General features: G+C 47.1%; 1 protein-coding gene across 2 annotated transcripts in view; it reads right to left on the bottom strand.

Moving 5' to 3' along the window:
• The window catches only part of MARS1 (methionyl-tRNA synthetase 1), a 413330-nt gene that overhangs the window by 178970 nt on the left and 214521 nt on the right, over positions 1-19839 (bottom strand). For both annotated transcript variants that reach the window (XM_069653588.1, XM_069653589.1), the window contains exons 13-14: positions 2396-2491; positions 1922-2039 (exon numbers count right to left, since the gene is read on the bottom strand). In XM_069653588.1, the coding sequence (XP_069509689.1) occupies positions 1922-2039; positions 2396-2491 (214 nt within the window). The remainder of the gene's footprint in view (positions 1-1921; positions 2040-2395; positions 2492-19839) is intronic.

Here is a 19839-nt window from a genome sequence, read left to right as displayed (position 1 = left end):
TGGTAGTATTCCCATCAAGGTGGATGTCTTGAAAATGTGATTTTTCAGATCACAAGTCAAAGCACAAGTACTGTATACATCTTTGCATAATACTGCATTGTTTGGTAGTTTCACTGGGACCCTACAAAAATATACATGCTTTTCTTAGTATAACTGAGGAAAGATGTCAGCAGAATACCTTTGCCACAAGCAGAGGAGGAGGAGTAGGGGGTTTAAAGGAAAAATTGGAATACAGACTTTATTTACAGTCTGCACAAATAGGGGAGTGTGGGTGACATGGAAGTAAATTCCAAATAATGTGAAAGAGGGCTTGCATAATTAACACAATAGACCAGAAAGAGCCAGCAGACCCGAGAATTGATGCAATTACGATGAACAGTGTGGACTGGATAGCTGGCATCACACCTGCTGGGATGGGACTATGAATTAGAAAGACTGTCTTTGATTGCTCCAACTTCTTGCCCGGTTTCAATCCGAGGTATTTTAAACACCAATGACACAGAACTAACCTAGTACAGCTCCTAAATGTTATTGACTCATGCAATTATAAGTTTACATGCCATGCATACATCCACTATAGAAAGAATATGGCCACCTTGTTAATCTAGACCATGGGCCTCATTACGAGGTTGGCAGTAACCCGCAGGTGCTACCGGCGGGTAGCCACCAACCTCATAACACTGATTCCACTGCCTGATATACCGGGATATCACAAGTGGCGTCGGAATGGTAAATCCCCATTCCCATTCCCATGCATAGCACTCCATGGGAAAGCAGACACTAAAGCGCTGTTGCTAACGGTGGCAGTGCTTCAGTGAGAGACATGCCAGTAGGGGCCCGATTTACCGGCAGGTCTGGCCTGCCGGGGGATACGTGCCCCGACCAGCATTCGGATGCAAGTGAATATTTCGTACACGGAAATGTTGAATTCTAAAAATCACGAATTTGACATGCTCGTAACGCAATAATCACGCACATCAACCCCCACCCGCTATGCCACCACCCTCCAGCCCCCTACCGCCCATACTTACCTCTGCCGCCGACTTACCTGCTGCTCCTCTGCACGGCTCTAGCCCTGCGACGCGAGTTCTGCCTCCCCATTGAGAGGCAGAACTTCTGCCGCAGGGTGCTTTTTTCTTTTTAAACTATTTGTCCCCAGCTTCCCTTTCAGGGATGCGGGGGGACACCCCTGAATTCCATTAATGTCGAGTAAGGAGAGCAGGGCACACCCCCACAACCCCTGCTCCCCTTAATCAACATTTATTTTCTATGTAATTTTCAACAGTGCCGAATTTGGCATTTTCTCACATTCTTTTTTTTATTCAAGCCCCCTCTCCTCCCAATACCCCAGCATTATCGTAGTACAGCGGTCGGGAAAGGGTGCCGGTATCCTTATTTCCAGACCGCCGCACTTGGAATGGGGCCGGCCCCATGTCTATATTTACTATTAACTTTGGTTTTGCAATATGGTTGTAACCCATTGTGGAAGACATTTACGATCAGATAATGAGGATATGATGTATTAATAGTGCACACTGGACAAACTAAACCGCATCTGGAACAAATGAATAGTTATAGTTAATTAAATCTGAAGATGGCAAAATAAGTAAGTCTTCAAGGTATTACTAAAGGAAATAAAAGAATCAAATAGGCAGGTGCAGAGGGGTAAAGGGCTCTGGGGTGAGGGGCCGGGGGGGGGGATTCTTTGCCTCAAGTTTTGAGATTTGATTATGGCCCTACCAGTAGGCAACTGGCTTGAGATGGTAGCAGTTTGATGGGGGGTAGTGCTGAAATGGAATTCTGAATTAGATGCAGGAATAACCATGAGAATAAAGAGCACAGTGGAGCATGGAAACCATGAAGATTCCATGCAGACAGGAACCAATACAGCGCTGCAGATACGCAGATCATTTCCACTCACCTGTAGCAATTAGGTGACTGACCAATGTGTAGTTATCCTCTGCTCCCAAAAGGGAACAAGGGAAAATAACGCTGTGGAATGGAACATTATCTTTGGCCATAAAATTATACAGCTCGACCTGAAATGAAGAAAAAAAATCATCTGAAATCAGACACACTCAGTAAGTACATGAAGTGTTTGTTGTTCAGTGAGGTATTGCATCTGGTGCAGAGAACCATGTACAAATTTCAGTAGTTTATATCTCTGTAGGAATTTTACAGTAGCTCAAACATCTAGAGTTAATAAAGTGAGTGTCACTGAGGTTGTAGTAACACATTTGGTTTACAGTGCTAAGAAAATACAGGATACATTGTTGTGTAGGTCAGTCCTCTCACCGCAGAGCCTCAAAAATAGAAAGAAAACCAAAACCCTACCACAGTTCCAAAGCTATTTTAGATTAAATAAGTCTTTAAGCGTTCAAGTGACAGGCCTCACCTGCTCTGGGTTCTTCCACCACCTCTCCCATTGGTCAGTGTAGTTTGCTGTGATTGAGATGTATCCAATGGGAGCATCAAACCAGACATAGAACACCTAAGAGGAAAAGTAAAGTTAATTAGAGGAGCACAATTCAGAGCCACTCCAGGGTAGAAGTAATTACTATCTCACAACAAATTAGCCAAGAAAAGCAGCTAGGCGGACGAGGATTCAACATCTAAGTGAAGACACATCCAAGAATCACATAGAAGTTATGTTGGAAAATGTGCCCTTCCCTGCTGATAGTCTGGACTTCAAACAAGCGCATATAAAAAGAATTCAACAAATGATTAAAGGGAAATGCCATTTAAATATGGGTCTATTGTTAGAAAAAAATCACTATACTCCAATGGAAAACAATCTGGTTGTTGAGTTTCCATGAACTTCTAAAATCAGGTCACGGTCACAATTTTAATGGCGACCTGCAGGGACCAGCCTTTGTTCCCTGGAAAGAAAAATGGCTGCAGCAGCTTTCAGCCTTCTAAACCCCCACTTTCACCAGCCATTGAGCTACAAAATCGGGATATGGTAGGAGTGCAGGTCATAAAAACTACATGGTACTTGTGGGACACCATAACCCGGAAGTTGTAGGGACTCCCAGGCCCACATTACACAGAGTACATCACCTGGGAGGTCCAGGACTTTGTGAAAAAGGTGGTTGGTGAACCACAAGGTCAAGCAAATAAGTCAGCAGACTCCCATAAAGATTGCAGGTAAATCCTCGACCCAACAGCAATTTATATCTAGTAGCATTAATGAAAAAGGAACACGTTACTTACATTCAACTATTGTTCTCCAGCATGGGTCTGGCATGGATTCACATGCTCATGAATATTCCTGTCGTTAGGCCGGGAATCCTCAGTAAAAGAAAAACTGTTGCACTTACAAACTGTATTTCTCCTCTAAACCAATCACTGCCCTCTGGGTCAGACTGACCCCAGCCAATGACAGTCCTCTCCCTAAGCCCCTCCTCTGGCAGCCATCTTCAAATTTGGTAAGCACGTAAAGTGGCAGTATGACCAAGAAGAGCCACAGAGGGGTAGGAGAGAGGGTTCACATGTGAATCCATGCCAGACTCACGCTGGAGAATAATAGTTACAGGTAAGTAACTTGTAACTCCTCCAGCATGGGGTCTGGCATCGATTCACATGCTCATGAATAACAAATACAGAGCAGTACAACATTGCACAACCACGGGAGGTGGCAAGGCTCCACAGAAGCACTTACCTCTGGAACAGACTCACCTCAAGCGCACAAGTTGCGTAGCACTGCCTGGCCGACTCTGGACTCCTCTGGAATCCCTGTTGACGCAGTAACATTTTGTGAAGGTGTGCGTGGACCTCCACGTAGCAGCCCTGCAGATGGCCAGCAGGGGCCTACCAGACTGGAGCGCTGTCGTTGCAGAAATCACTCTGGCCTGGTGGGCTCTCGGACGGCCGGGCATCGGTCGGTTCGCCAACCTGGATATGGAAGCCTTGGACAGGGCCTTCACATGGTTCACAGGACCAAAGTTCACGAACAGTTGAGACGTCTTCCAAAAACTCTTTGTATGCATCACGTAGTACTTCAGGGCAAAAGCAACGTCCAGCGAGGGCAAGGCCCTTTCAGCCGATGATGAAAGGCTTCGGGAGAAACGGAGGGAACACCAAAGGCTCATTGAGGTGGGATTCGACTGAACCTTCGGCATGAAAGAGGGGTGTGTCTGCAGCACCACCCTCGACTCGGGGAAAATCAGATATGGCTGTTTGCAGGATAGGGCCTAGATCTCACCCACCTTCCTGGCAGAGGTGATGGCCACAAGGAAAGCCGTTTTCCACACGAGGAACTGGAGAGAGGCCTTATGCATAGGCTCAAAGGGGCCCCACCCCATGAGCCTGGTCAGCACCACGTTGAGTTCCCATGCCGTGGCAGGAGCCTTCACCTGCGGCAAAGATTAAAACAGTCCTTTGAGGATCTTCCCGCAGACCTGGTGTAGCAGGAGATAGCCGCCAGATGCACCTGGATAGAGGTGTGCGCCAGTCCTGCCTTGGCCAAGGACAACAAGTATGGCAGTATCTGCGGGACGTGACCCTCAGAGCTGTGATCTTCTGCGACTGGCACCCTGTAGCGAAACGCTTCCACTTGTGACCGTAGCAGTTCAGAGTCGACTACGCTCTGGCCTTGGCAAGGACCTCCCCCACAGTCCGCTGGCAACTAGTATCCTCCAAACTCTAGGGCTGCAGGAGCCAAGCCCCCAGGTTCAGCGATCCTGGGTCATGATGCAGGATTGCGCCTCCTTCTCTAGTGAGAAGATCCAGGACTACTGGTAGTTTGACCGGAGGCGATGCCGACAACTTGAGAAGGTCCTGGTACCAATTCTGCCTCAGCCACGCCAGGGTGATCAGCAGCATCCTGTATATCGGCACTCTTGAGTGCGTTCATCACTCATAGCAGGAGAGCCAACAGCGGGAATGCGTACAGAAACAGACCTTCCCGCGGAAAGGTGAAAATGTCCCCCATGCTTCTCAGTTGGTGGAATCTGCTGGCGAACCTCTGGCATTTGGTGTTCGCCGCCGTCGCAAACCGATCGATCTTCGGCCTGCCCCACTTGATGAAGAAGCGGTCCACCTGATCCTGTCAAAGTTCCCATTAGTGGCAGGAGCGCAACTCCCTGCTGAGGGAGTCGGTGATGGGGTTTTTGACTCCTGCCAGGTGAAAGGGGACGAGGAACATCTCTTGTCCGACGACCCAGTGCCACAAGTCCTGTGTCTCTTTGGAGAGCACTGGGGATTGCATTCCCCCAGCCCCCGTTTCCTGATGTAGAACATTGTTGTGGTGTTGTCCATGAAGATCTTCACCACCTTGACCTTGGAGGAATGACTGGAGGGCCCAGAACACTGCCCGCAGCTCCAGGATATTGATGTGAAGATCCTTCTCCTCCATCAGCCAAAGGCCTCTGGCGTGGGCTCCCCAGTCTTCCAGGGAAGCGTCCGTGGTGACAGTTTCCTGGTATTGGGGCTTCAAGACCTTGTGCCCCAGCGACGGTGTGAATGCCCCACCACCTTATCACCCGAAGGAACTCCTCGTCAAGCAGGATCTTCTCCGCAAAGCTTCTGGACACCTGTATCCAGCAAGCGTCCAGGAACTCCTGAAGAGGATGCATCCGTAATCTGCAGAGCTGGATAAGGTAGATGCAAGACGACATGCCGAGAAGCGACTTGATGGCCCGCATCGTGGCTGTCTTCAGCGACAACAGCCGTTGCACTTTCCCCAGAATGACCGCTACTCTCTCCTCAGAGGGCGACGTAGGCAGGAGACTGCATTGAGTCTGGCTCCTAGGAACAGCGCGTTCTGCAATGGTGTCAAGCAGGACTTGGAATAATTGATGGAGAATCGCAGACCTGTCAGCAGATGGATGGTAGTCTCTGTGTCCGACGGGTAATTTTCGCATACTCGGCCGGATGAGCCAGTCGTCGAGGTACAGGTACACATGTATCTCTGTAGACGCAGATGGGCCGCCAACGGTGGCAGGCACTTTGTGAACACCCTGGGGGCTGACTTCAGGCCATAGGAGAGGGCCTTGAACTGGTAGTGCTGCCCCTGCACTACAAAGGGTAGGAACTTTCGGTGCTTCTTGTGAATGGGGACGTGGAAGTAGGCGTCCTCTAAGTCCAGCGACATCAAGAAGTCTCCCTCTTCCAGTTGGCCGAGCATGTGCTGCAACGTGACCACCCTGAATCTTTGGGACTTGAGGTACTTGTTGAGACATTGCATGTCTAGAATGGGCCATCAGCCCCCTGTTTTATTTTTGACTAAAGTTTCTGGAGTAGACTCCGGAGCCCCAGAGTCGTCGTGGAACCAGCTCCATCACCCCTTTTTTCACAGCATGGCCCGTACCTCCTCCAAGAGTTGAGAGATGTGCTGCTCCTGCCGGGCCACCGGGGGGTGAACTGCGGACACCTGTGCTGAAACTCTAGGGCATGTCCGTGGGCGAGAGCGTCCAGTACCCATCTGTCGGTTGAGATCTTCTCCCACTCGCTGACAAATCCAGTCAGCAGGCCTCCCACTGGGATGCACGTGTGGGGGCCCCGACGTCCTGGCTGGTTCAGTCCTGCTTCGGCACCGGCATCCTGCCTTGAGAGTGACTGCGGTGCCGACCACCTCCACCGTAGGCCTGGGAACGGCCTCTGTAGGCCTCCAGGGTCATGTCCAGTACCCTCACCTGGACCTCCTGCCAGAAATGAGTGGCCTTCAGCCAGCCTTGATGACAGAGGCGGACACTGCTCCCCATCTGCCGGAAACCCTGTGTCAGTGATGCCCACTGTGATGGCATTGTCCGAAGCCACCTCTGCCTCTTGGAAGAGGACGATCGCCTCCATCCTCTTGTCGAGGAGGAACTCCAGAATTGGGCCCAGCTTGTACCAAAGCTCCCTGCCGTACCTGGCCAGGATCGCCAGTGTGTTGGCCGCCATGTTGGTGGACGCTGCAGTGGAAATGACCTTCCTTCTCATGGTGTCCAACTTCTTCCCCTCGCTGTCCGGAGGGACTGAAGATGACAAGAAGGGTTCAACGACCTTTTCCTTGCAGTCGCTGAAACCACAGATTCCGGCGATGGTTGTGACCATAGGCACCTGTGTGTGGACTCCGGCACCCGGTACTTCTTCTCCCGCCTATCTCATTTGGCAGGGGCTATACAAAGGTTCTTCAAGAACGCCAGGCCCCACTCCCACACGTCCAGAAGGGGTACCTCCATGATGGTCTTCCTTTTGGCTTTGCGCCTCTGGTACAGGAAACCCTCCTTGGTCTCCTCCGGCATAAGCTGGAAAAGCTCACAAGTGTTGTCGACCATGGAATGGAATGACCCCACCTCATCCGGTGGGGACGCCCTCAGCTGCGGAGATCCAGCCGCCATGACGATGTCATGGTCTCTTGTCACAGTGGCCGTATCCGTCCCAGTGTCTGGGTCCACCGGGGAGGGCACCTGATGCGGAGGCTGATACGGGGGCGTCGGATGATGCTTCCTCTTAGCCAAAGGCTGATCGGGTGCCGCAGGAACTGGGTCCTGCAGCATCTTTCTCTAGATTTCCGACACCAAAGTGGGTGGGGTCGATAGGATGTCCAGCGATACATCCCTCGGCTGCGCCGGTGTGATCGGAACACTAGGTCCTGTGCCGCCATTGTCGTCTTCCACACCCCCGTGGATCGTGTGTAGGGACTCCAGGTCCCCATCTGTGGATGAAACCTCCATGGCCTGGAGCATGGCCTGGGTCTGGCTTTCGACTTCCGCGCCCCTCCCTTTTGCACCCTGAGGGGTCGGAGCCGGGCTCAGTGACGGCATCCTCTTCTCAGGCGTGCTAGCAGGCTTTGCCACAGTCATTGTGGAGGCTTCTCACCTTGGAGGCAGGGACACCTTGGGCACTGTGGGGTTTGCCTTCACAGGTTCAGCCCCTTTTGCCTTTGTTAAGAGCAGCCGCCACCAGCTCAATCGTTGACGATGTCTTCTCCTGAGCCGCCTGGGCCTTCCTGGGCAGGTCAGCTGCCTTTTCCTCCATCCTTGGCTTCTCAGGCTTCTCCTGCAGCTTAGCCGGGTTGGATGATTTCCTCTTCGTGGAGGAGCTCAATCGCTGGCTGTGGATGGAGACAGATGGTGATGTTGATTGCGCATTGTCCATCGCGGGACCAGCTTGTACGGTGACCCCGATGGGACCGGACTTGGTGCTTGGCCTCGTCTTGGGCCCCCACGAATGGGATGCTCTGAAACGATTTAGAAGCCCGCTCCTCTGACCGGCCGGTCCTGGGTGAGGCATGACCCTGCTCAGGACACTGGACAGAGGCCTTGATGTTCAGCCATGTCGCTAGTCTACTGTGGCGATCCTTCATTGTTTTCTTGGAGAAGCCAAGGTAGATCTCGCACTCTCGTTCCTTGTGATTCGGGTGAAGGCATTGGAGGAGTTTGTCCTCCGCAAACACGTTCCACAGCCTGCATCTGGTGCAGGACCTGAAAAGGGATCTTCCTTCCTTTTTCTCCTCCATCATGGCGCCGAGAAGCCCAATGGCCTTCTGGAAACTTCCAAGAAACTTAGATGATCCTCACCCTTGAGGGGCACTGAAATTCACAGACAAATGGATCCCCGCTGTCGGCAGATGGAGAGCATAGCACCCAGGCTCTTTGAGAAAAATAGAATTATTTTCAGTGACAAAAAGAAAATCTAGAAGTAGCTCACAGAGCGAAACTCGAGGACTTCCAACACTGAAACGTGCAGTAAAAATCTGAAGATGGCTGCCATAGGAGGGGTTTAGGAAGAGGACTGTGATTTGCTGGGGGCAGTAGGACCCAGAGGACAGTGATTGGTTTAGAGGAGAAATACAGTTTGTAAGTGAAAGTGAAACTGTTTTTCTTTAACCGAGGATTCCCGGCCTGACGACAGGGAATATTCATGAGAATGTGAATCCATGCCAGACCCCATGCTAGAGATCTACAAGTTATTTTTGAAAGACATGTTGTGAATACGCGGATGCGTATGTATGATCCATGTGGTGTATAAAGCACACCTAGCTTGGAAGCAACAGAGGGCTGTGCATAGGGGAAGCACCAATAGGAATACAAGTAGGGTGCAGGGACGCAGATGTAGATGAAATGGGTAGAGGTCATCATAAATCTTCCTGACCTGTGTCAACCTCAGAATATTTTGCTTGGACTTGGTAAATTATTTTACCTTGTCCCTAGGTGAGTTGGAATCTTTTTCCCCTCTCACCTAGTCTTTCACTCTTTTACTCTTTTAATTGGTGACCTTTTTATGTGTCTCCATAGTGTGTGATTGGAGTTATAGTTTCCTATAACTTTGGACTGACTAACATACTATGGCAGCACACATTTCTAAATGCAGTGGCTTCTTATTATTTCTTGGGTGAACGAACTATTGTTCCCAAGAGGAAAAGTGGGATTCACATCCCCTTTACATTGATTTAAGTGAGCGAGCACAACCCAATTTATGTGGAGTGCTGGGGGATACAATGTAACCCCTTTCTTACTTACCTGGTAACATTTTTGTTACAATTGCAAGTTTACTTGAAAGGCTGGTGGCAGTGGTTTTACCTTTATGACTTTCAGTCATTAATACTCTCAGGCTGTCAAATCAGCCTCAGTAATGCACAGAAGGGCTGCCATTCTGCTAGAATGGTGGGCTCCCTTTTTTGCCATTTTTCGTCATTTTTCGTATGCTTGTTGTTTGAGGTCTTCTGCCATTCCAGGCCTAGATTGAAGTTTTGTCCTCAGCCGGAATCCTTTGTATTCCACGCCTAGACTCCAGAGTGTCTGAGAAGGCAGGAAGCGAGAGAGGAATCCAAAATTCAAAGGGTGCGCACATTGGAATCTAGAAAGCATATACAGGGTTGGAGCGGGGGGCGGACACACACATTGGTGAGCCCCTTTAGAAATGGTGTCAGCAGTGGAATCTTGAAATATGAACATTCTTCAGATGAGAGCTTAAAGATGGATAGGGCCGCCAAATAGCCCTTAATAGTTCCAACCTGGAGCCCCAGATTGGCTAAGGATGGTATAAAGGATAATAACTCAGGTGTTTTGCACAGAAAAAGGGTCTTCATTCTTGTCTCTGCACCAGTTGCAGAATTTGTTCCAACAGCAACGGTACAAAGACTTTGTTGCTGGCCTTCGGGCCAAAAGCAAAATCTCCATTACGTCATCCGGGAGGTCCCAATCCTTGTATCTCAGCCTCTCAGAAACCATGCGTGAAGGCTGAATGTTTTGACCTCTGGATGTAGAACCTGAACCCACTCTCGCGAGAGAAGGTTCTCTCTTAGTGGAAAATGTAATGGAGGGCAGATGGACATGTCAGAGGTAGTACATGGCCACTGTTCTGTCCGTCATTATCGGGACATTCTTCCCCGCACAGAGGGCAGGAAGGCCTTCAGCGCTAGTCTGATTGCCCTCAGCTCCAAAGATTGATATGTAGTTTGGACTGCGACGGAGACCAACGACCCCTGATTGCAGATCGTTGGTGTGGGCTCCCCACCCCGTGAGTGAGGCATCCGTCACTATGGTTATCTCCGGCCATGGTTGCCAAAAGGGTTCTCCCATCAGAATGTTGTCCTCGCAGGCCCACCACAGAAGATCCTGTGCGACCCTGCTTGGAGCATGAAGTAGGTCCGACATCTTCTCTGATAACTTGGACAATTGACACCTGAGATCCCATTGAAGGGATCTCATTCTCAGGTGGGCCTCTGGCACCAGAAAAATGCAGGATGCTATGAAGCAGAGCAACCTAAAAATCGAAAGCCAGGAGACGCTGGGCACTTTGCAATTTGGAGACCATCTGTAGATTTTCTTGAACCCTCACCTCGGGTGGAGAGCTCTTTCCCAAGGATGTATCCAGTACAGCTCTGAAGAACTGGAGCTTTTGAGAAGGTGTCATGTGAGACGTCTTGTAATTGAGGGAGAAGCCTAGTCTGTGAAAAGAGTGGCAGGTGACGTGGATACGATCCCAGATTTGTTCAGGAGAACGCACCCTGCTCATCCAATCATCCAGGTAGGGGTAGATGTGAATCTACACTCTCCTGAGACTCGCTGCCACCACCGCCATCAGTTTGATGAAAACCCTCTGGGAAGAGGTTAGCCCAAATGGCAGAACTCAAAATTGATGAGAACCGCCAACTGCGAACCTCGGCTTTTTTCTGTGCTTGAGATGGATTGGCACATGAAACTAAGCATCCCGAAGTTCCAATGAAACCATCCAATATTGGAGTTGAAGGGCCTGAAGGATCTGAGAAAGGGTGACCATCTTGAACTTCTTCTCTGAGGAACTTGTTCAAGTATCTCAAGTCCAAGATGGGCCTCAGTTCTCCTTTTTTGCGTATTAGGAAATATGGAGAATACCATCCCTTGTTCCTCTCCGCTACAGGCACCGGTTCTATAGCGCCTTTCTCTAGCAGGGTTAACATTTCCTGCACAAGGAGCAGATCTGGAATCCTCAAAGTGTGTTTCCTCGGTGGATTGTATGAAAGGAAGGCAGTACCCGTGGACTATGGTTTCCAATGCCCATGCATTCTAAGTAATGTTTTGCCATTCTTCTAAATGCAGTCTACTCCCCAATAGTGAACTGGGATTCAGGACCTCAAAGAGGTTTTAAGGTGGCTGATGCAGTGGCAGATGGTAAAGATGCCCCTGCTTCAGCTGGCTTTGCACCTCTCCCTCGTCCACCACAAGGACATTTTCTTTGGCCTCTTTGACCAGCCATTCCTCTCGCTCTTCCAACTGAGGAGTAGTAGCGATAAGATCTACCCCATCGAAGTCTGTCCACTAGGGCAAAAAGGCTGAAGCTGCCTAATTGCTGCACCTAAAGATTTGGCTGCCGCCTTATAGGTCTGCAACTTCAAGGCTTTCGACAGCCTTGTTGCCAAAAAGGTGAGACCCGTCAAAGAGCATGTTAAGGAGTCTGGATTGCACACCCTGTGCAAAACCAGACTTCCTCACCCACACAAATCTGCGTATAACGGTGCTAGTAGGCATGGCTCTGCTGAGGCTGTCAGCAGAATCCAGACCTGACTGAAGAGACTCGCACATGGCTTCTTTGCCGTCTCTAATTATGGCCAAGAACCAGTCCCTTTCATCCCCCTCAGGAATGTGCTCTGCCGTCATGGAAATGGAGTCCCATGGAGTGAATGGACATTTTGCAAGGGCACATGTGGAGTAGAGCACCATACTCCCTGCCGAAAATACCTTCCTTGCCCATACAAATACTCTTTTGTCGTCCCCATCTGGAGAGATGGTAGGGTAAGCTGCTTGCTTAGAAGTTGCGGTAGCTGCCTGTACCATGAGACTCTCTGAGTGAGGTGTTTAGACAGATAGTCAGGGTCACTACTGGAAGGGCAGTACTTCTTTGTCAGCATTATATTCACAGTCTGATTGGTTTCTGGCGTCTCCCAATTTGCTGCCACCCTTTTTTGGAGAGCAATATGGAAAGGTAATAAAGGATCTGTCTGTGGACCCCAGTTTAGGATTCTCCCCCTTCATCTGCATTAACCATCTCAAGAGTTGGTGGTCTCTCTGAATGAGGAAAGTAGATCCATACAAGTATGGTCTAAACTTCAACGACCACACACTGGTTAAACATTCTTGTTCTATGGTTGCCGTTTCCCTGCAAGTTTTATACTGATAAAGCAGATGGGGTGTTCCCTACCTTGCTCATCCAGTTGGCTCAAGACTACCCCTATCCCTGGTTTAGATGCATCAGTCTGCACAATAAAGGTCTGGGTATAATCTGGAGCTCTCAGTCCTGGAGCCTTACAGAGGGAATATTTCAGCCCTTTAAATGCCTTGGAACACTCTTCATTCCATCTCACTTACTTAGGGTACTCTGGTGAAGAGATGACATTAAGTGGAGAAGCTATGGACCCATAGTTCTCTATAAAATGTCAGCAATGTGCTGTGAGGCCCAAGAAGGCTCTCACCTGGGTCTGAGTAGTAGGGGTGGCCAAGTCCAGTACAGCTCATCTCACAGCTTAATCCCACCCTCTCATACCTCATGTCAAAGGTAGGCCACCTTACTCTGAGCTATTTGACACTTGCTTGCCATTATGGTCAGATGGGCCTGTTGTATAGCCTGCAACACTTGTCCAAGGTGGTAAATATGTTCTTCCCAAGGAGGCTGAACACTGCAATGTCCTCCAAGTATGCCATGCAGAAGTCCCAACCCTTTCAGAACATTATTCACCATCCTTTGGAAAGTGGCTGGTGCATTCTTTAGTCCAAAGTGCATTACCTTGAATTGGTACAAGAAGGTTTTTAGAAGCTTCAGTCCTCAACTGTGACTCTTTACTTGGTCTCAGACAGAGGATGGTAGTTACTAGGCTTGGCATTAAGTGTGGAGCACTCTCCAATCCTTGTTTAGTTGGGGCCAAAGGGCCTCTGACTGGATGACCGTAGGAGCTCAAAGGGGCTGAAGCCCACTCCGGCTTGAGGCACCTCTCTAAAAGCAAAAAGAAGGCATGGCTGTAGAAGGTCCCACTTTCTCCTCAGGTATTCTTCCAAGCCCCCATCATGCTCTTCATAGTATTGTTGAACCTCTCTACCAACCAATGTGTTTGAGGGTTGTAGGCAGGTGAGAACTTGTAAGTAACTCCACCGTTTTTTCACATGGCCTGCATGTAATGGGACATACCATTTGATCCCCTGTCAGACTACTTCCTTAGGAAAACCTAACTTGGTAAAAATACTAAGTAGGGCCTTAGCTACTGCCTGAGCAGTAACAGTCCTCATTGGTATGGCCTCAGGGTGTCTAGTAACATGGTCCACTACAACTAATATAAACCGGTTGCCAGATAGTTGGCAAGTGTGACAGCTTCTACAGTGTTTGTCCACATCTGTACTAATCTTGGGCCAGTAAAAGTAAAATGAGAGCCTTTCTTTGGTCATTTTTGAACACAAATGAACACCAGCGGAATGTTGTGTGCTAACTGTAGAAACCTTGGTCTTATCTCCTGGGGTATTAACAGTCTCCTGAAGTCCCCTGGAGTAGAATCTGTAGGCTCGCTGTAGGAGTCCATCCTCCCAGTAGACTCAATGCTTCCCTGGCTCTTGCCTCACCAGCTGCGAGGCTGTCTGCTGATGCAGACCTTCTAGAGAGGGACACTTTGTCCTCTGTTGGAATCTGCCATAAAGGGTCCGCCTTCTTCAAGTAGTCTCTGCAGCTCAGGATGGTCTCTAGGATCCAGATCCTCCCAGCAGGGAAGAATTTCCTCTACCCCCGTTTCACCAGTAGATGGCTCATCAGGAGATTCCTCTACCACCAACTCAGCCTCAGCTGGAGGTGGCGTCACTGGGGTGACCAGAAACTTTCCTCTGTGAGTAGTGATTTTCTTTAAAGAAGGTTTGGGCTTGAGGCCTTTTTCTTTCTTGAGACTCTGGATCACTCCTTGGTCTCCTTCTGAGACGTGGATGGTTGGGCTGTCTGGTGACTAGAGCCACTGGATTGCTCCTTGATCTCAAATTGAGAGTCTCTGAAGGTTGCCTCTCTGGCCAATGTGGCCAGCTCCCTTTTCTTCTTACTGGGAGGCCTAGGTGTACTGGAGACTACTCCTAGAGTCTTCAGATTACCCAGACGTACCCTACCAGGCACTTCAGACTACACACTAACTGGAATTCTGACAGTCATGCTATTACACTGAATGAGGGCAGACATAATGGGCAACATTTGCATAGGGGCCCCTGCAAGCTTGGTGTGACCTTTGGGTGGCTTAGCTACACCCTCAAGTTTGAAAAAGCTCTCATCCACCACAATTATGCTGGCCCCAGTGTCTGATGGCAGGGGTCTCCTGCCCATCAACAAGTACACTGTCCTTGTGATATTCTTTGGTATTGTCAGGGATAGTATAAATATCTATATTCTGTTGTCCCCACAGACCCAATGACACTAAACACCAATGGGTCTTTCAGCCATAAGTGAAAGTGAGCACCTGTCATTGGAGTTTTCCCCTCAGAGATGAAGGCTAAGGAGATTGATGGGATCCTTGAAGGTTCACCCTTACATCTGAGATCCCCTTTCACGTGGTCATTAGACCCACAAACCACATAGTTGCCAAAGCTTCTCTGGAATGGGGGTTTCTGGTAACCACCCTCTGGTTTTGCTCCAGAGGGTTCACTAGACCTATGAGGTTTCCCTTTGACATTTACCCTTATGGTGTGTGTGTGTGGCCCTCTTTGGATGGTGGAGGATTAGAACTGTCTTTCCCCTCTTTCTTGTGCTTTTTGCCCTCTTCCCCCTTATGAGGAGCCCCAGAATCCTTGTGAGTGGCCCTGTTGTCAGCATTCTTATCAGTCTCTTTGCTGTAGGGTCTAACTTTGAGGACCCCCGAATGGTGAAAAATGGTAATGTCCAAAAAATCAATTTGATGTTCCTGTATGGTACCCGTAAATTTCAAAAACCTATTTTGTTGGTTAAGCCAGATGATAAATTCATTAGCTAAGCTCATGGAACCATCCCAGACAATACAAATGTTGTCTATATACACAGAAGTTTCAACTGCATTCAAATATTTACTATGGTTTAATAATTTTGTGCCGTTGTACTAATTCTGGTTTTGTGCAATTAAGTTTTACACGTGATTTTTTGCTGTGTGTAACCTATCTTACTTTGTTACATTCATTCAATCTTGTGCCCAATAGGGAGTATATTCCTCTCTGTATCACTCTAAGATGGCGCCACTCATGCAACTGAGCATATATAGGGTGTCTTGTTTAAGTCCCTCTTCACTTTCCCTGTTTCCCATGTAGAATTCGGAAAGAGTTGCCACGGCTTCGCTGATACGAGGAAGCGGCTGATTGGTGGTTGTACGTCGGACATGGACATAGGCGTTTTGAGTAAGAGTGGAGCTTTACAGCATGTTACTTTTCTGTCCGCTGGCTTATTCCACGGCTTTCACTTATGTAGCGAGTATACGCTGCCATGTGTCAAACTCCCATTTGCATTTTCATTCACGCACGGGCGACATTGGTGATATTTCTTTTTTATCTGCAGTCGGATAGACTTGGTGCCCTGGTTTGCCTAAGCGCGCTGGGGTGTTCTAATTGTGTCAGCATATAATGAATGTTTTTAGGTCCCCACTGTGGGGGATCCTAGACAAACCGGGTTTTTTCCGTTTCTTTTTTCTGGGTTTACAGATCCATATGAAACACTTTTAAAATCTATGAGTTAAGTGATTGGACTGCATCCTTACACATTTGCGGGACAGTGAATGACAACTCGTCGTGTTGTTTCTTTTGGGTGTACCCCATTGTTGGATCACTCTGTTTACACAGCCAGGTAATGTGAAGTTGTGGCTTGCCACTCTGGTATGCCTGGTATTTCACTTAAAGGTTGTTCCACATTGGTTTCGCTCTTTCTCATACACTTTGGGTGATGGTGCACTCCGCTTACCTATGGTGATTCTTTCACCTCTCATACTAATATGACCACATTTACAGTGGTTCGGCAAACTAATATAATATAATATTTTGCCTCCCGGATAGTGACTATTGGCAGTCCTATTTTTGAATACTGTGAAATAGGTTTCACGCCTAGGGTGATTGTTTTAGGCCCTTGGTAATATGGTCATGGTGACTGTTTTTCTCACCCTCTTTCACTTTCAAGGCCTTGGTGCCTCGTTGTTGATAAATATGGTGAATGGTGTTGAGTTAACGTTTGGTGAATACGGAGTCCCTAGGTTCTTTGTGTCCCTTTTATCTTGCATCCGGTGTGTACCACATCTGTTGGTAGATGTACTTAGGACCCCTACTGCATAACATTGAAAGAATTTGAATACTACAAGAAAAGAGTGTCTGTTTTCCCCTGAAGAGAGTTCAGCCATTGTATGGCAACAAGAACTGAACCATGTTACATGTCGGGATTATATACATTGTTGAGAACACATTTGTTTTATGATATTGGGATTTGCTGCTAAGATTGTGTTTGCGTATGTGGTATAAATGTTTTATGATGAATGGTTGAAATTGAACATTTGAACGGTATTTTTATGATCAGTTGTGCTGTAATATGGGTCTATTTTTCTAATTGTTCGTATTTTTCGAATTGTGATGTATAAATAAATTGATATATTTTTGTACTTAGTTGTACTTTATCTATTCTTTCAAGATATAAGTACTTGTGTTCCGTTCTGGAATACTGGTAGGGTCTCAGTATTACACCTATACTTTAGTAGTGTTGTGTTCTATCTCTTTGTTTAAATATATTGTGATACCCCCTAAAGGTAGAGTAGTGAATATTAAGGGTATATTTTGTTTGCCCTTGTTTGATTTACTACCCAACCAATCCAACACATCAAGCTTTGGATCATACACACTCCCCACCTGTCTTCCAAGACTAGGTTTCTTGGGATCATCAGACTGAAGACGCTGAAAAGGAAGCAGAGTGAAGGGACCATTTCTTCATCTCATATTCGTGTTGCATTTTTCTTTCCCTGTGCCGCCTCCCTTTGTCCTCAGACTGGAGAGTCAGTTTCCTGAATTTAAATTCAGTTTTCATTTTTTTCAAGCGATGGATAATCTGGGTTTATAGTGTGACCACACAGGGTCATGGTATGAGGTAAGGGAGGTACAAGCAAAGGAGGTAGATGGGGCAGAGGGTTGGCAGACCCGTGAGGACCCTCTTCACTTTCTGATCCTCTTGGTAAGTTAGAACTAAGCACTACACTTCCATCCTCAGAATTCCCACCCATATCAATGTTGGGAGTATGGGTGATGGTCCTACTCCCAGGGTTTTGGTGATTTAACCTTTGAATTAAATAATGTTTTCTTCCCTTACAACTCAGGCTCCTTGCTTTACACAATTCTTTTAGTTATACTGTAAGCAGTGTAAGGGCCAGTTCACTAAAATTATCAATTTCAATAGTTATAAGGTTACTTTTCTTGGCAGAGCTAGCCTTGTGGATGGATTCCTTGGACACAAGTATTGCCAATAGTCAATGTAATTTTTTTTAGTAATTTTTTTAAAATTTAATTTGTTTAGTCGTAAAACAACTTTTCAAATTAATTACATAAAACAAAATAACATTATTCCTTTAAGACTTAAAATGAATTGGGTTCCTAACACATATTTTGCATCAACAACATGTATAATTTTGATTAAAACAGAACATGAGCATCAAATGAAGAGGAAAAAAAAAATGACATCTTACAAATACAGATAACAGAGTTCTCATACTCATTTGAGCGAATATCCGGCAAAACAATGTCTAAAAATTGGACAATTGCTATTTGAATTGAGACTCTTGGATTGGAAAAAATTGTTTGCCATTTTTGAAATTGGGTTAAATGATTCTGAAACATCAATTTATTCTTAAAGCATCTGCTTCTGGCCTCCGTTACTGCCTCACAATCTACTAACAAATGTTGTATAGTTTCAAGCTGGTCTATGTTCTTACAGTATCTACAATAATTTTGCTCACTTGTGATGATCTTTCTTCTATACAATATATCACGAGTACTATATAGGTTTAACCTAAACCTCAAGTAATTCCTCCTAAAGAGAGGACTTGGATGGTTTACAAGATAGGATGCCATTGTGCCATGCCTCTTCAACCCAAACAGGGTAACATTGAAATCCTTGTGTGTTGTACATTTTGTTATATTTTCAGCCCAATCGTGCTGAAATATTTTTGCCTTGGCTCGGTCAGGATTCAATATGAGTAAATCAATGGTTATGGCTGCATCACTAAGTGCATCTAGTGTGTGATTACGCCATTTCCGTGGAAAAATGTGATTTGACGTAAGTAAATTATAAGCTACGACCTTCAAAATGGTCGGTTTCTCTAGGCCTGTTAGTGCTTTTCGAAGGCATGCACATTGCTTCCACACCACTTGTAAGTGAAGTGATGTGAAACCTAGTTCGAAGCAAATTAACGCTATAGGCGCACTGTCTGGGAGTTGCAATACTTTTTTTCCAATAGGAGGATTCTATGCCATCCCAAAAAATACGTTTCTTGGGAAGGCAAGCTTCAACACCATAAAGCAAGAAGGGGGTAACTTTCATCTTGTAAAACATGATAATGTGCTTCACTGAAAACTTCCCAAACTGTCGCAAAAGTATTCGAGATTGAGACACCAGAGATTGTAACTTGGTGTTTATTTTGCACTTATATTGTTCTAGTGTCTTTCTGTGTTGCACCACTACACCTAGATATCTATAGTCAATGTAATCCAACCTACACCAATCCCACCACCTGCCACCAATGTTGGGCATGTTTTGCTAACGTCCAACTGGGGTTATACTTCATAAAATGTGTTTTTAGGGCCTCTACTTTTAATATAGGCCTGTACTACCCAAGTCAGTTAGAGTGGTAGAGCAGCCAGGCTTATTTTAAGAGGGAGGAATGTGAGCTGTAGAGCAGTACAAAGAAAGCAGCACACACACAGATCCAAGGAAACACTCACTTAAAGAGTGACTTCAGTTAAAAGCACTTCTATGTATCACCTTTACAAAATTCAGTTTAAGGGGGAAGGAAAGGTTAGACAGAACACAGTTTACAACTGGTAAGTAACAATGTAACGCTCTCCAAGAGTGGTTTAGGCAGCCTGTTTCCTAACTAGAAAGGAGTTCACAGTTCAATTTGTGGAGGAACAAGGACAGCCCAAGCCAGTAGGATCAAGAAGATGGGAAACCAGTAGAGCCACAGTCAAATGGACAGCACCAGGTCTGATGACAATCGCCAGAGAAAAGTTAAGTAACCAGTCAGATGTTCATGTAGAAAGTGCAGGGGCTCAAGAGAAGCCTTCCTGTAGGTATACAGGCTGCAAGACCCGCAAAATGGAGGGTGCTGTGTGTCCAAAAAGTCGATTACAGATGCCTGTATTGAAATACATGGAGGAAAGTATAACTCCATTAAAGTAAGAAGAGAATGCAAAAGCAGTAAAATAA

The sequence above is a fragment of the Ambystoma mexicanum genome, chromosome 3q, assembly GCF_040938575.1.
Source record: "Ambystoma mexicanum isolate Mex_15411 chromosome 3q, UKY_AmexF1_1, whole genome shotgun sequence".
NCBI classification, from domain to species: domain Eukaryota; kingdom Metazoa; phylum Chordata; class Amphibia; order Caudata; family Ambystomatidae; genus Ambystoma; species Ambystoma mexicanum.
Note: the sequence above shows the minus strand (reverse complement) of the source record. Positions and strands in the feature narration are given on the sequence as shown.